This window comes from Myotis daubentonii, chromosome 2, assembly GCF_963259705.1.
Source record: "Myotis daubentonii chromosome 2, mMyoDau2.1, whole genome shotgun sequence".
Taxonomy (NCBI): Eukaryota; Metazoa; Chordata; class Mammalia; order Chiroptera; family Vespertilionidae; genus Myotis; species Myotis daubentonii.
In genome coordinates, this window is record NC_081841.1 from 103,099,826 (window position 1) to 103,113,323 (window position 13,498).

A 13,498-nucleotide genomic window follows, 5' to 3' on the forward strand; every position below is an offset into this window, starting at 1 on the left:
TCTACAGGCATTTTTTGTATAGCCTTCAAGCTAAGAATAGTTTTTATATTTTTAAAAGGTTGTTTTAAAAAAACAAAATCAAGAAGGGATATGTGACCGACGTTGTATGTAGCCCTGAAATTTAAAGCATTTACTAATGGCCCTTTATAGAAAACACTTGCTGTGTCCTGGTCTCAACTGTCCCTAAATGACAAGCACTAGGGAAGAAAATACCGGCTCTGTCACATCATTTAGAACTGTTAACATACATTGTTAACCCTCCAGGAAAAATATCTGTTTTTAAGCACTACTTTGTCTTGTTTGAATTTCCTTAAAACTCTTGAGAGAGTATTGTCAATAACTTACATTAAGACAGAATAAAACTGTATGATGTACCATTAAACTAATCCAATATGATTTATATATTCATTTGCCCTTTTCCCTTAAAGGGAAAATGTTTTTCTTGAGCAATGAGAGAAGAATAAGTCTATTAGATTTTAGAAGATACTGTCCGTAGTATCAAAGTACCATAACTAAAACTGTAGAACAGGTATAAACACTGACAAGTAGATTTGATAGAATAAGGTGGAGATAATTGAAAATTTGAAGAAATTTCATTTCATAAAATAACTAATAGTAAATAAAATCTATCCCAAATCTGAAATGTAACAATTTTCTAAATTTGGAAAAGAGAGTAATAAATTGAAAAGGAGGGATGGCCATATTGATTATATTAAAATTTAACATAGCTTATTTTGGTGGAAATGACTGAAATTAACTGCTAAAGTTATTTCTAAATTTGAGTCTTCAGAATTAGTTTTAAATGTTTTTTAATGAATTAATTAATGAAAAAAGGAAAAATGGACATTAAAAACTAACAAAAATAAAGTGAAGACAAGATGAGTTTTTTTGATGGACTAAGGATTAGTATTTATACTTTATAGATACCTCATTAAAATACTATGCTGTATCCTTATAGGTCAGTGGGTAAAGACTAAACTGGCATTCACACGGTGGAAATAACAAAAGTGAATATATGAAAGCATTTGGTAATGTTAATAACATTGTAAATTAAAACTTCATTTGATATGAAGTTTCTGCTAAATTGGTACAACTTATAAGGCTATGGTGCCTGAAATCCTGTGGAAAGCAATTTGGCTGTATGTGATAGGCTATAAAGTTACTCATACTTTCTGATTCAGTGTACTTTTAAGTCTCCTAAGGAAGTAATTCTACAGAAGAAAAAGTTTAGATGAAAATGTTCATTGTACTGTAATTGTGATACAAAAAAGTTGGGAGATATTGAGGGAATAATTAAGTTATACTATATAATACAAGCAATTAGGAAAAGCATGAAAGATAGGGAGAAGTAGGGCAGCATTTGTGTGAAAAGCATCTGAGTTAAAAGTGTGTACCTACTGATTGGTGGTATGAAATATTTATGTATATCCAGAAGCAAATGTAACAATTTTAAATGTTTATCATCATTGCCAAGTGTTGTCCTAAAGTAGATAAGGTAGATAATCTTCTGTGTGGTATGAACTTCATATTTTTTAATGTATCTGTTTCAGTTAGATGCTGGTGTGCCAGAAAAAATAAGCCTCATTTCCAGAGATGAGAAGAGTGTACTTGTGGTGACTTACAGTGACTTAAAGCGCTGCTTTGAAAACACTTTTCAAGAACTGATTGCAGCTGCCAATGGCCAGTTGTAGTATTTGCTAACAGCACGCAGGACATGGCTGAGGAGCTTAACCTATAGCAAATTGCACTACAGCTGAACTGTTTTCATCATCTCATTTCACGTCTGGGAAACAAACAGAAGATGAGCAAAGCTGCTTGCATTTCAATCAGGTACACTGTTACTTGAAAGGAAGAATGTTTCAATCATCCTAGAGCTGTGGCTGCCATTGGGGCCAAATCTGTGAAGAATTTATTTTAGATTAAGGAGCACCATTAGGTGACTGATGTTCCAGCTTTGGTTTTTTTCCACTTGTATATGCACTAATTTTAATTTTCTTAAGACTTTTTTCTGATCTTTGAACTTTTGCCACATTGTATACTTATTAAGGGAATCTATTTGCAAGGATATTTTTTGGAAACAATGCTGGACAGCATTTTTGTCAGTGAGGGTTGCAGAATTTGCTCTTTTGGGGATGGGTTGCCCTGAATAATGTAATGGACCAGGTAAATAATTTCACAGTTCAATGTAGCGCATAATTCTTGTAAGAGTATTGTATGCAAGCTCTATATGCCACCCACTGTTAGTTCCAATTGAGATTTTTGTTTTGTTTTAAAGAACACACAAAAAGAAATATCAGTGAATTTTGTTAGATTCAAATTCCCCTATTACTTGATTTAAACCCTTTCTGTAAAGATTGGATAAACAGTAACTGAAGGAGCTCATAGAACTTTTTGCTCCGAATTCAACCAGAGCCTTTTGTAAAAAAGATGTTTCCTGCTAGTCAGATACATTTACACTTATGCAGTCTTTTTTAAATAGAAAGAAAAATTGAGAAATTGTGTTAAAGGACTGAAGTTTGCTTTTTTTTTTTTTTTTTTGTATAAAGTTTTGTTCTTTAAACCACAGCTTTATTATGGTACTTTACACTGGATACAGACACAGAGACACTGTTCAGAAGATGAGCTAAACACAGCAGTGGTCTGGCATCAAGAGCTTCTGACATTTTATAGCCTGAATCTGGAGAGATAACAATCTGCTGTGCCTTTGCAGTCACTGCTTAGCCCAAAGTCATAGTGCTTTTAATAATAATATGTGGGATATTCCTGAATAAGTCAATCTCGAAACTTTGGAATTTTCCTCCTCTTAACCTTTCTTAATATTTGGACGTGCAGTTGTCGCCAAACTTGTGTATTCATGGAATTTCTAGTTAATAAAATACTTATACTTTGATACTGAAGACTGCCAAATACATAGGAATTTTCTTTCTTAAAAAACAGTAATGAAGACTGTATCTCCTTTCCCAGCACTGAATGTTTTACTAGCACTGGGTGCTCACCAAGCAACTATGAAGAAAATGTGGAAACTCAAAAGATCAGGAAAGACTTCCAAGCACTTGCAACCGATGTTATGGTTTTCAATTTTAATGATTATACATATTTGTAGTTTTCGGAGAAGTTTTTAATATTTCTCTGTCCACTTTTTATAAGCTTTAAAATGATTTTCTCTGCCTTGAGATTTGCATCAAGGAAAAGCACCTCTCTTCACCTGAAAGCTTTGAAGACTAGAGACACGCTTCTCACATTGTAACAAGTGAGTCCACCTGTGGTAGCATCAGTTGCTAAAAAGAAAATCAATGATTGCATTTGATCTGGATGGATTTTAAAAGAACATAATGTTTAATATTCAAATGATAATTAACATTTGCCACCGTAATGTTCTTTTTATGTAAAAGGAACAGGAACTTGGAGACATTAACATGCAAAAGTCTTTTATCATTAGCTCATGTATTTGAAGAAGAGCAGCTGTCTTTTTATATGTTTTTTGACAAATCATATTGTAATTCTTTTGTACAAAAAAGAACTACTTGTATTCTAGAAGAAATATGAAATGCTTAATTTATAAGCAGGCTGGAGATTTTTTCCAATATTGTTTTCTTTGAAAATGAAAGGGGATCATCTATTTTCGTTTTGGGGTCTGGCAACTTTTTGAAAATTTAATTTGTGGACCAATGTTTTGTGAAAGCTAAGGAAGGGCAGGGGTAAAATAGGGCTTGAATTTCTCATTCTGTATAGACCAGCAAACTCCCCTCTGCAAGGCAGGTTCAAATCACAAACCCAAGAATGTTTGTGTTATAAATGCTAGTTTGCTTCAGCCCCTAGTAACCTCAGGACTTGGTTTGAATATAAAACATAGACAGCTCATATGTTTTCATGAGTAAATATCATCAGCCTGGAAACAGTTGGTGTCAGGTAATACATATTTTTTTAATCTTTGTTTTATATTTATTTTTCATTTAGTTTTTATTGGGAATGGTTTTCAATAGAACTCTTAGTTCTGCTTAGGTGTTTTTGGGGGGAGCCCTCTTTTCCATAGTGTAATTCCATTTAAGAGGTTGTCTAAAAGTTAGTCTTTTTAATAGGAAGATTTTATTCTTTGAGAAGAGTCAAATTAAGGATATAAACTTCCATACCTTCCTGTTACGATAGTTAAAAGCACAGAAAGGACAACCCTTGAAATCATGTAGCGTTGGTCATTTCAAATTTTTGTACCTATTTTAAATTCTGTTAGTGTATTTACTTCATTGTAAATATTTTTGAGGGTACCTTTGTATTTTGCTTTTGACCTTGGTTCTGTGATTTGGATGTCAACAACTTCCCTAAAAAGCACCAGTATGTTAAGTTCTAATGTCATGATCCCAAATTGGGTTATTCATCTTTAATCCTGTTTTCAGTCTCTATGTGTACAGCAGTATTTTTAATAAAGAATTACAGAAAGAAACTCATCTTTTTTGTTATTGTTACCAGTTTATTTGAAAAGATGATTGGGCCCTGGCTGGGTTTCTCAGTATTAGATCGTCGGCCCATGGACCGAAGGGTTACAGGTTTGATTCCCGGTTAAAGGCACGTACTTCAGTTGCAGGTTCCTAAGCCCCCGTAGGGGAATGTGGGGAAGGCAACCAATCAATGGGTCTCACATTGATGTTTCTCTCTCTCCCTCCTCCTTCCCTTTCATCTCTCGCCCTCTCTTCCACTCTTTTCAGAAATCAATGGAAAAAATATCCTTGTGTGAAGATTAAAAAAAAAAAATTAAAAAGATGATTTGTCAAATGATAGGAATTTAAAAGGCTGATGATTTCCTTCCTGTCTTGGAGGTATTTTTGGTCTTCGGATGAAATGGTGGTAGATTTATTGACTTATCAAGTATCTGTTAAATGCCTACTTGGATCTGTTCTAGGCACTAAAAATGCAAGTGTGAGTACTTAGTACTTACAAAATGTATAGTTGTGCCCAAACATGTGTATATGCTACATGACTTACAGCGAAGTTTAGGAGAGAAGACCCACTTACGTGAAAGGATGGGAATGATACCTAGCCAATCTTTTCAGTACTTAGTTAATTTACTGTATAGGTGAAGGATGTCCCTTCCCCCAAGTCCTTTAGAAGCACTATCCTACATAATAAAAGCATAGTCTGCAAATTGTCCCCTCGACTGGGAGTTGTCTGGGAGTTCGACCAGGGGGTGGGGCTGGCTGGGGGAAGGGAGGGAGCAACCGGCAGCTGCTAGGGACCCTACCAGTGCAGGAATTTCGTGCACTGGCCTCTAGTTCAGAAGATAAGGGTAGATAAAGAAAATACGGTAAAATGTTAACATTTGTTGAATCTGGGTAGAATGTTTATTGTGGGGTATTGTGGATTTTTGTGGGGGTTTTTTTGTATGTTTGAAATGAGTTGAAAAAATACTGTACAGAATAGAAAGTGATAAGGGACTGTAGGCACAGGTGAAGGAGAACTAGGGTAAAGAAAGGGATTAATTTCAGCTGAAGGAACTGGTCAATTGGTTTTAGGAATTAAGGGAGAGAATAAGTATAGAAGGTTTTATATGTAGAAGGGTCTTGAAAAAATCCATGGAATCATATAAATTAAAATTGATGATTGTGGGTTCATGAAGAAGAAGGGAGACTAGTCTGCTCAGAATTGAGGATGTATTTAGGGACCTTTTAGGTTTAAATTTCTTAGGAGAACACATTAAAAATACTGTTAAAGTTAATCCGATGTTACATCTGATACACTCTGACAAATGCTTTCATCTCCTGTGCTCTGAATGGTCAAAAACAGTGATCTCTTCCCCTCCAACACCTTTAGCAAATGCATGGTTAGGGACCCATCTGTAAAATATCCTATATAAATGGGGTGGGCGGAGAGGGAAGGAAAGAGAATTAAAAAATACATGTCTTTAAAATGTATCTAAAACAGTATGCATGGTGGTTAAGAAACCAGTTTGCTAGAACAAGGCTACCTGAGTTCAAATACTGGCTTCTACCACTGAGAGCTCTGTGATCTTGGGTAAACCATTTGCCCACTCAGTGCCGCAATTGAATGGATTTAAATTCACTCATTCATGAACTAGTTATTGAATGCTTATTGTATGTTAGGCATTGTTCTGGGAACCAACTGAAGAACTCTGACTACAACAGACAAAAATTTCTGCTTTTACAGAGCTTTTATTCTAGCAAGAAGATGAAGTATATAGTATGTTAAGAGGAAATAATGGCTATGGAAAGAAAAGAAAGTAGGGTAAAGGATGTGGGTAAGGTTGCCAGATTTAGCAAATAAAAATATAGAACACACAGTTAAATGTGAATTATAGATAAACAACATATTTTTTTTTTAGCATAGGTATGTCTCAAGTATTGTGTGGGACATAGGTATGTTAAAAAGTTACCTGGGTGAGAAGGGTGAAGGGATTAAGCAAAGAAAAAAAAAAGAAAGACATGGATACAGACAACAGTATGGTGATTGCCAGAGGGAAGAGGGATGGAGAGGTAGAAGAGGCTAAAGGGGGCATAAATGGTGATGGAAGGAGACTTGACTTGGGGTAGTGAACACACAATATAATATACAGATGGTGCATTATAGAATTGTACACCTGAAACCTATGTAATTAATATCACCCCAATAAATTCAATAAAAAATACTTACCTGCAATTCAAATGTAACTGGCCATCCTGTGTTTAATCTTGCTACTCTAGTTGTGGGGAGTATAGGGGTGGTGATAGAATTTCAAATGGGATGGTTTGTGTGTAGGGCTCACATTTGAGGATGAACTTAAAGTGAAGGAGCCAGCAGCCATGCAGAATTTGAGGGAAAAGAATTCCAGGTCCGGAAATGTGCCTGGAATATTTGAAGAATAGCAGGAAGGCCATGTGGCCAGAGTAAAGTGAGTCAGAAGTGAAGATAGAGGGTAATATGGGCAGTAATGTCCTATAGGTCCTTTTAAGACCATTTTGGCTTTTTACTCCCAGTGAAAGGGGAAACTACAGGAGGATTTGGAGCAGAATAACATGATAAAACGTTTTAAAAGGATTACTTTGGCAGCTGGTTAACAAGCTATTGCTGTATTTCAAGTGAAAGATGATGGGGATTTGGACTAGAGTGACAGCAGTAGAGATGGGATGAAATGACTAAATTCTGAATATATTTTAAAGGTAGAGCCCACTGGATGTCCTAACTTACTGGGTGTGAAGGAAGAAAGGAAGTGGGAAGACAAAATGACTTAAGGAATGGTCCACTACCGATGGGATGGAGGATTGAACTGAACTGAGAGAGACTGTTGTAGGAACAAAGAGATTTGGGGGCGGGAGGGCAGGGAGGATGGGGACGTGAGGAAGGGTAACTGGGCCTGTTAGGTTTGAGATGTTCAGTACACATTTGTTCTGGTTTGTTATAAACAACACCAAACTTAGTGGCATAAAGCAACCATTTTATTATCCTTAGGGATTCCGTGGGTCAGGAATTTGGGCAGGGCACAGCTGGATGGCTTCTCTATTTCATTATGTTTTGGGCCTCAGCTGGGAAACTTCCTGGGGGCTGAAATCAGCTGATCTAGCACCTGAACTGAAAGATGAAGGCTGGGTTCAGTGGGGGACTGTAATGGAAGCACCTACTCATGGCCTCCGTGTGGCTTAGGCTTGTCCAAACATGGTGCCTGGATCTCTAGTGGGAGCTCTTGGAGAATGAATTTACCAAAAGACTGGAAAATGCATGATTTTCTTTTTTTCTTTGACCTGGCCTCTGAGTGTGGGGTCATTTCTGCCACATTCTAATGATTGCAAGTGAGTCACAGAGCCAGCTCTGGTTCTCCGGAAGAGGAATTTAATGGAGAAGTGACAAACACACATTGTCGAAGGTCATGTGGGATTCGGGAGATACTGCTGCAGCTTTTGGAAGATGCTGCCACAGGATCCAAAGATGCCAATTTAGCACTTGGCATACACATGACTTTGGAGGTTAGGGCTGAGATCTGGCCCATAAATGTAACTTACAAGCCATTGTCATGCAGGTGTCACATAAAGCCCTGAGACTGGCTGAGGTGATGGAGTTAGTGTAGACTGAGAAAAGTCCAAGGGCAGAGTGCTGGGGTAACTGGAACCAGGTTCAAAGGTCAGAGAAAAGTAAACCAGGAAGAGGGACATCAATGGCCAGTGAGATAGGAAGAAATGTGTGATGTCCTGGGATCACAGTTAAAAGGTATTTATGTGTTTTTAGGAGTAAAGGTGAAGTTGATGGTTCAAGAAAGACTGAGGCTGAAAATGGTCATTGAGTTTAACAATATGAAGTTCACGGATAACCTGGCCAAGGGCAGTCTCAGTGAGCGTGACAGTGAACCCTAGGCTTGAAGGGGCTTAGAGGGCCTGGAGGGGAGGAATCTGAAACAGGAGCATAACCAGCTCTTGCAAGGAATATTGCTGTGAAGGAATGGGGTGGTAGCTGAAGGGGAAAGTCGGGATGCAACTTTCCATAAGAAGAGTTGATCCAGTGGAGGGGACATGGATGGGGGTAAGGCAGTGGTGGATTGCTGGAGAGTGTCCTTGTGTAGGTGAGAGGAGGAGGCGACTGCCCAGCATGTGTTTTGATTTCATAAGGGAAGGCAGAGCATATGAGCACAGATGCTGGAGGAGGGTAGGTGTGATGGTGGGATTTTGAAGTTCTCTTTTGATTACTTCCATTTTCCCATTGACATGAAGAGTTTACTAATAGTGCCTGTCACATTGGATGGCTTTGAAAATTAAATGTTTTTTTCCTCCAAAGTACTTACAGTCGTTGCTGGCATGTAATGTTGATAGTTTTTAGTCTGAAAGTAAGCCCCTACTCCTTTTAAAATGGTATTTTTAAGATAATTGTTTTTGAATTGCACACAAGTCTGCAAATAAGCATATAGCTCAGCAATGATCACAAAGTAAACACGCCTAGGTATCCAGCTCAAGAAATAGAACATCAATAGCATCTGGTTGGTTTTTGGTTTGTTTTGTTTTTTTTTTGCCCTTAAATGTCTTTAGCTCAAAAAGTAGAAAGCTAGACATCCTTGTGTTGGGATCCAGGATATTTTTGAAAAATGTCCTTGCCTGTGAAATCCCAAAGTCTGGTAATATGTTTAACACCAAGGACTCTAATAAAACTTACTTGGCTATTCTGCTGGAGGAAAGAAAAAAATCTATTCCCTAATGAACTGTAAGTTTCCAGAGTCATGAGAAAATTTCTAAATTATGACGTGACACCAATTCCTCAAGCATTCTTCAAATCTTCAAATCATTTGCCTAAATGAGTGTAATATGAAAACCAATAATATTTTTAAAGAATTTAAAAATTTTGAAGATAAAATGCCTCTTGTCCTCTTTAGTTAACCATACATTTACTGAGATTAGTCATTTAGCCTTTTATTCTTCTTGCCTTTTTTCCAAAGAAAGCAGTTCTTTTCCCTCCAATATAATTCCTTATAATGTTATTAGGAATTATAACCACTTCCTAAGACAATGTGTTATTGATCACTTATTCTGTGTTGATAGTGATTGTCTGAATTGTTTATTTCTCTTTCTAGGATTTAATCCACAAAACAAAATTAAAGAATATTTAGGTAGTGTGCTTTTCTTAGGGAAGTTCTTACCTTAGGCTTTTGCCTAATTATTTTGTACTAGAGGCCCGGTGCGCAAATTCATGCATGGGTGGGGTCCCTTGGCCTGGCCGGTGATTGGGGCCAATGAGGCTTTGGAGCCAATCAGGGCCAGCCAGCCTTGGGGAGAGGTGAGAGGGGGGAGAGACTGCGGGAGGTTGGCCGGTCACGGGAGGTTGGCTGTGGGAGTGCACTGACCACCAGGGGGCAGCTCCTGCGTTGTCTGCCCCCTGGTGTCCAGTGCATCGTCATAGCGACCAGTCATCCGGTCATCACAGTCACTTAGGCTTTTATATATATAGATGGTTTCTTGCACACAACCTCTAATACACACAAACACAGGCGCAGGCACGCACACTCCCCTCTGTAGTTATGGTAATTGTTTATTAGCTGAAAATTAGTGTTTGGAAAAGATTAATTTTAAACTCTTTTTAAACTGAGGGCACTTTTGTCTGCATGCAGCACTCTGTATGCTTTACTTGTGATCTCCCTCATTTTAGTATTTAGTTTTCTGGGCAGTCTGCCTAGTTGGGTTTTATTTTGTTTATGTTTGCAGTGTCCTGATTGTTAAGAGTAGCCATGTCATGATGTTGAGAGAAAACTCTTTACCTCTAGCAGTGCTTTGCTTTTGTGCTGCTTAATGATTGGTTTAATGAGATCTCCCAGAACATCAATTCCCCACCCCTGGGGGAACCTATGACCCTGTTCTCATTTATAAGCAAATTAGGAAGAAAATACATAGATGTTTTTGGAAGTTAACTTTATTAAATGAAGATAGTATATAAAATACATTCATAGTGACTAGATATAAAGGACCAAATTATGTCTTATATCTGCAGCATACATTCTTGGTTTGTATAAAAGTAACTTTAAAATTCCAGTTTCCTTAAATAGTTCTGCACAAAACACATACACACGCATATATATATACACATATCGTTACTACCAATGTCAGTCAAAGACGCGCTCCTCCTTTATTCAGCTCAGAGGAACTGGCAAATATGTTTCATGTTTGACATTCTTCCAGGCTGGGAAGTAAGGCACAGCTAAAAGGCCTAAGTAACATTTTCCAGGATTTGGACAGATATATTGCTTGGGCTCAAATAAGGTGTGGGCATCATGTCTTAAACGAGACCTACAGTTGCATATGGTTTGTCCCCTCCCGCCTGTGCGGTTCCACATACGTGATCTCACAAATCCTAAAAGGGGCGCTGGTTCTTTCCTTGCCACTGCCAACCATTTTTGTCATAAGTGACAAATGATTTAATACTAGCATCAGTTAATTAGTGTTTCAGTTTTCAGTGCTGTTTTAATGAACTCGCCTGTGGCAAGCACCATGCAACTACCCCACGACACGTTGCTACAAGCTCCTGCTTTCCTGTCTGTCGGGATTCCAGATGGGAACCTTTTTGGATGGATTCACATAGGCTACAAACCTGAGTCTTTCAAAAAACGGAATTGACACCAATAATAGATTGTTCCTTTTGGTGAGATGGTATTACTAAGGTCTCGATGATTAAGAATGAGATCATTAAAATCAGCACGTAATACATATAGCTAAGGTTTTCTGTGATTTTCACTATTTGCTGGGTCCTTATCTAATTTGAGAAAACTAGAGAATGGATTGAGGTCTTCTTTTACCTTCCCTGTGTTTACCTTCCTCTTGGTTACCTGGTTTACACTATTGCCAGTTGTCCCTGGCGATTTCGTTCCGGAAAAGAGGAGGGGGAACAAAGCTTTCCCCCTCCCGGCTGATTTTGTTGGGCCTCGGCTTGGTGGAGAGGCCGGACTCCTTGCCCTGCCAGCCGGAGGCCCCTCCTGCAGAGCCACGTGGGCGCTCTCACTGGCTCACTGCGGACGTGCCAGTCCCCATCTCTCCACACAAAGAACCCTGAAACAAGACTGTGACACGGGAAGGATGCTGCTATTACTTGTGTTCCGGGTTCTACAGTTCAGCTGCATGCATCAAGGGAACCGCATCTCCTCTGCGGCCTGCCCAGCTCTGACAGGCTCCAAACATTCTAAATACAGAGCATCAGGCGGAGCCCGCCGCAGACGCGGCCCTCCACTCTGGGGAGTGGGCACCCTGAGCACCTGTTCCCTTCTCCATCATCCTCAGGCCAAGGCAAGGCCAACGCAGATGAAAGAGGCTTTTCCCCTGTGGATGGCGGGTTAATGTCCTGAGTCCCAATTCCAGAAATACTTTACTATCACCTTTTTCTCAAGGAGCATAAAGTGCTTAATAAACCTTGGTTAATGCTCTAACCCGCCTTCCCAGGAGACGGACTGGGGAGTGGGATCCCCATCACACAGCCTCCGGGCCGCCTGTTGCAGTGAGGTGGTTTGGTTGGCAGAGAGAGGGCTTTCACTCTGCCTCATCTTCCTTATTCCTTCTGCCCTCATTTTGGGGCATTTTCATTCTCAGCTTCCTTTTATAACTAACTGTACAAAATAGGCAAATGCAAAACATTGAGTTGAGTGTCCTAACTATACATTCACACTCAAAATAGAATCTGATTTTTTTAAATGGGGCTTTAAGCCCAACAGGTAACCCTCACAGACCAGCCGTTCCAGTTAGCTTACTACGAACAATATGCTACATGCCCTGAACTAATGTTCCAGCTTAGCTCAGGTAAGGGTTCAGTGTGCTTGCTGGAGGGGCCGGCAGTGTGGGCTCAGATGAGCAACAGCCTCAGTGACAGCAATAAAAACTGTGTCATATACGGGAATGGACAGAGAACCAGTCCTGTAGCTAATGTTTTAAAATACGCTTTGTTGTTCCAAAAAATGTTTGTCCTTTTCTTGCCTCCCAGAGTCGAGAAAAAGTCCCCTCATCCCTCTATTCTCTTGGCTCCCTGGCGGGGTTCTCAAATGGAGTGGGTTAGGTAGGGTTTCGGGACCTCTTCAGTGTCCTTGTTGGTAGCCCTCTTCCACTCCTTCCATGTGGCCCAGCTCAAATTCTCCCTTCTTGTGCTCTGTCCTGTTTTCTCTTTTCTTCTTTTCTCCCTTTTTCCTTTTCCTCCTCACAGCCATGTCTGCTGGAGGCCCCGGGCTTGCGGGCTTACGTAGGCCAGCTCGGGCTGCAGTCCCTGGGTGCATGCTGTGTCTCCTGAATTGTCCAGGCCCGAGGCCTGGGGGCAAGGAGCAGGAAGTCTTTGGACTTGAATTTCTCTAACACACTGAATGAGGGTTTGGCCTTCACTTGTCACTCTTACTCTATTTATCTGGGGGTTACATTCTGGTTAGTCAAAAGAAAAAAGCACTGTTAAAAACCACAGGAGCATCTAGCCCCTGCGGAGAGGCAGAGGTGTACACTTCTATGTGCATAATACTGGCAGAAGCTCGCTTTCTGGGGTATACATCTGCATGTGGCTCTAGAAATCAGGCCGTCACACTTAGACAGGTGGGGTGGAATACAAGACCACGGAGTTGTAGTCTGGGGGAGGAGAGCAGCACGAGACCTTCCTTTCCAGCTCGGAGTTGTCGTAGGTGAACCTGCGCTGGCCTCTGTTGACGTGCCCACAGTCAGGATGGCAGAACTGAGGCCTGGTCAGGTCAGAAAGCCCTGACTCCTTACTCTTACTGGTTACTCTCAAGCTAAAGAAAAAAGAAAAACATTAAATACACAAATTTAGTTTCTTGAAATCACGCTACTCTAAAAACTCTTTATTGTTGCAGGTATTTACAGATGTCTCCCTGTCTTCCCCATTGACCCCTTCTAGCCCGCACCTGCCCCACCCTAAACTATATTTTTATTGATTTCAGAGAGGAAGGAAGAGGCAGAGAGAGAGAGAAACATTAATGATGAGAGAGAATCATTGATCGGGTGCCTCCTGCACGTCCCCCACTGGGGATCGGGCCCCCAGCCTGGGCATGTGCCCTGACTGGGAA

At 39.8% G+C, this 13,498-nt stretch overlaps 2 protein-coding genes across 7 annotated transcripts in view; one reads left to right on the plus strand and one right to left on the minus strand.

The window, feature by feature from the left end:
• PAN3 (poly(A) specific ribonuclease subunit PAN3) overlaps positions 1-3,268 on the plus strand; it is a 161,808-nt gene extending 158,540 nt beyond the window's left edge. For 4 of the 6 annotated variants that reach the window (XM_059684046.1, XM_059684047.1, XM_059684048.1 and 1 more), the window contains one exon: positions 1,551-3,268. In XM_059684046.1, the coding sequence (XP_059540029.1) occupies positions 1,551-1,691 (141 nt within the window). In that variant the 3' untranslated portion in view covers positions 1,692-3,268. The remainder of the gene's footprint in view (positions 1-1,550) is intronic. The other 2 variants (XR_009451290.1, XM_059684050.1) reach the window with 2 other exon arrangements.
• A 7,076-nt stretch (positions 3,269-10,344) lies between these two features.
• FLT1 (fms related receptor tyrosine kinase 1) overlaps positions 10,345-13,498 on the minus strand; it is a 204,800-nt gene continuing 201,646 nt past the window's right edge. Inside the window, exon 30 of the mRNA XM_059684051.1 lies at positions 10,345-13,204. Coding sequence (XP_059540034.1) covers positions 13,003-13,204 — 202 coding nt within the window. The 3' untranslated portion in view covers positions 10,345-13,002. The remainder of the gene's footprint in view (positions 13,205-13,498) is intronic.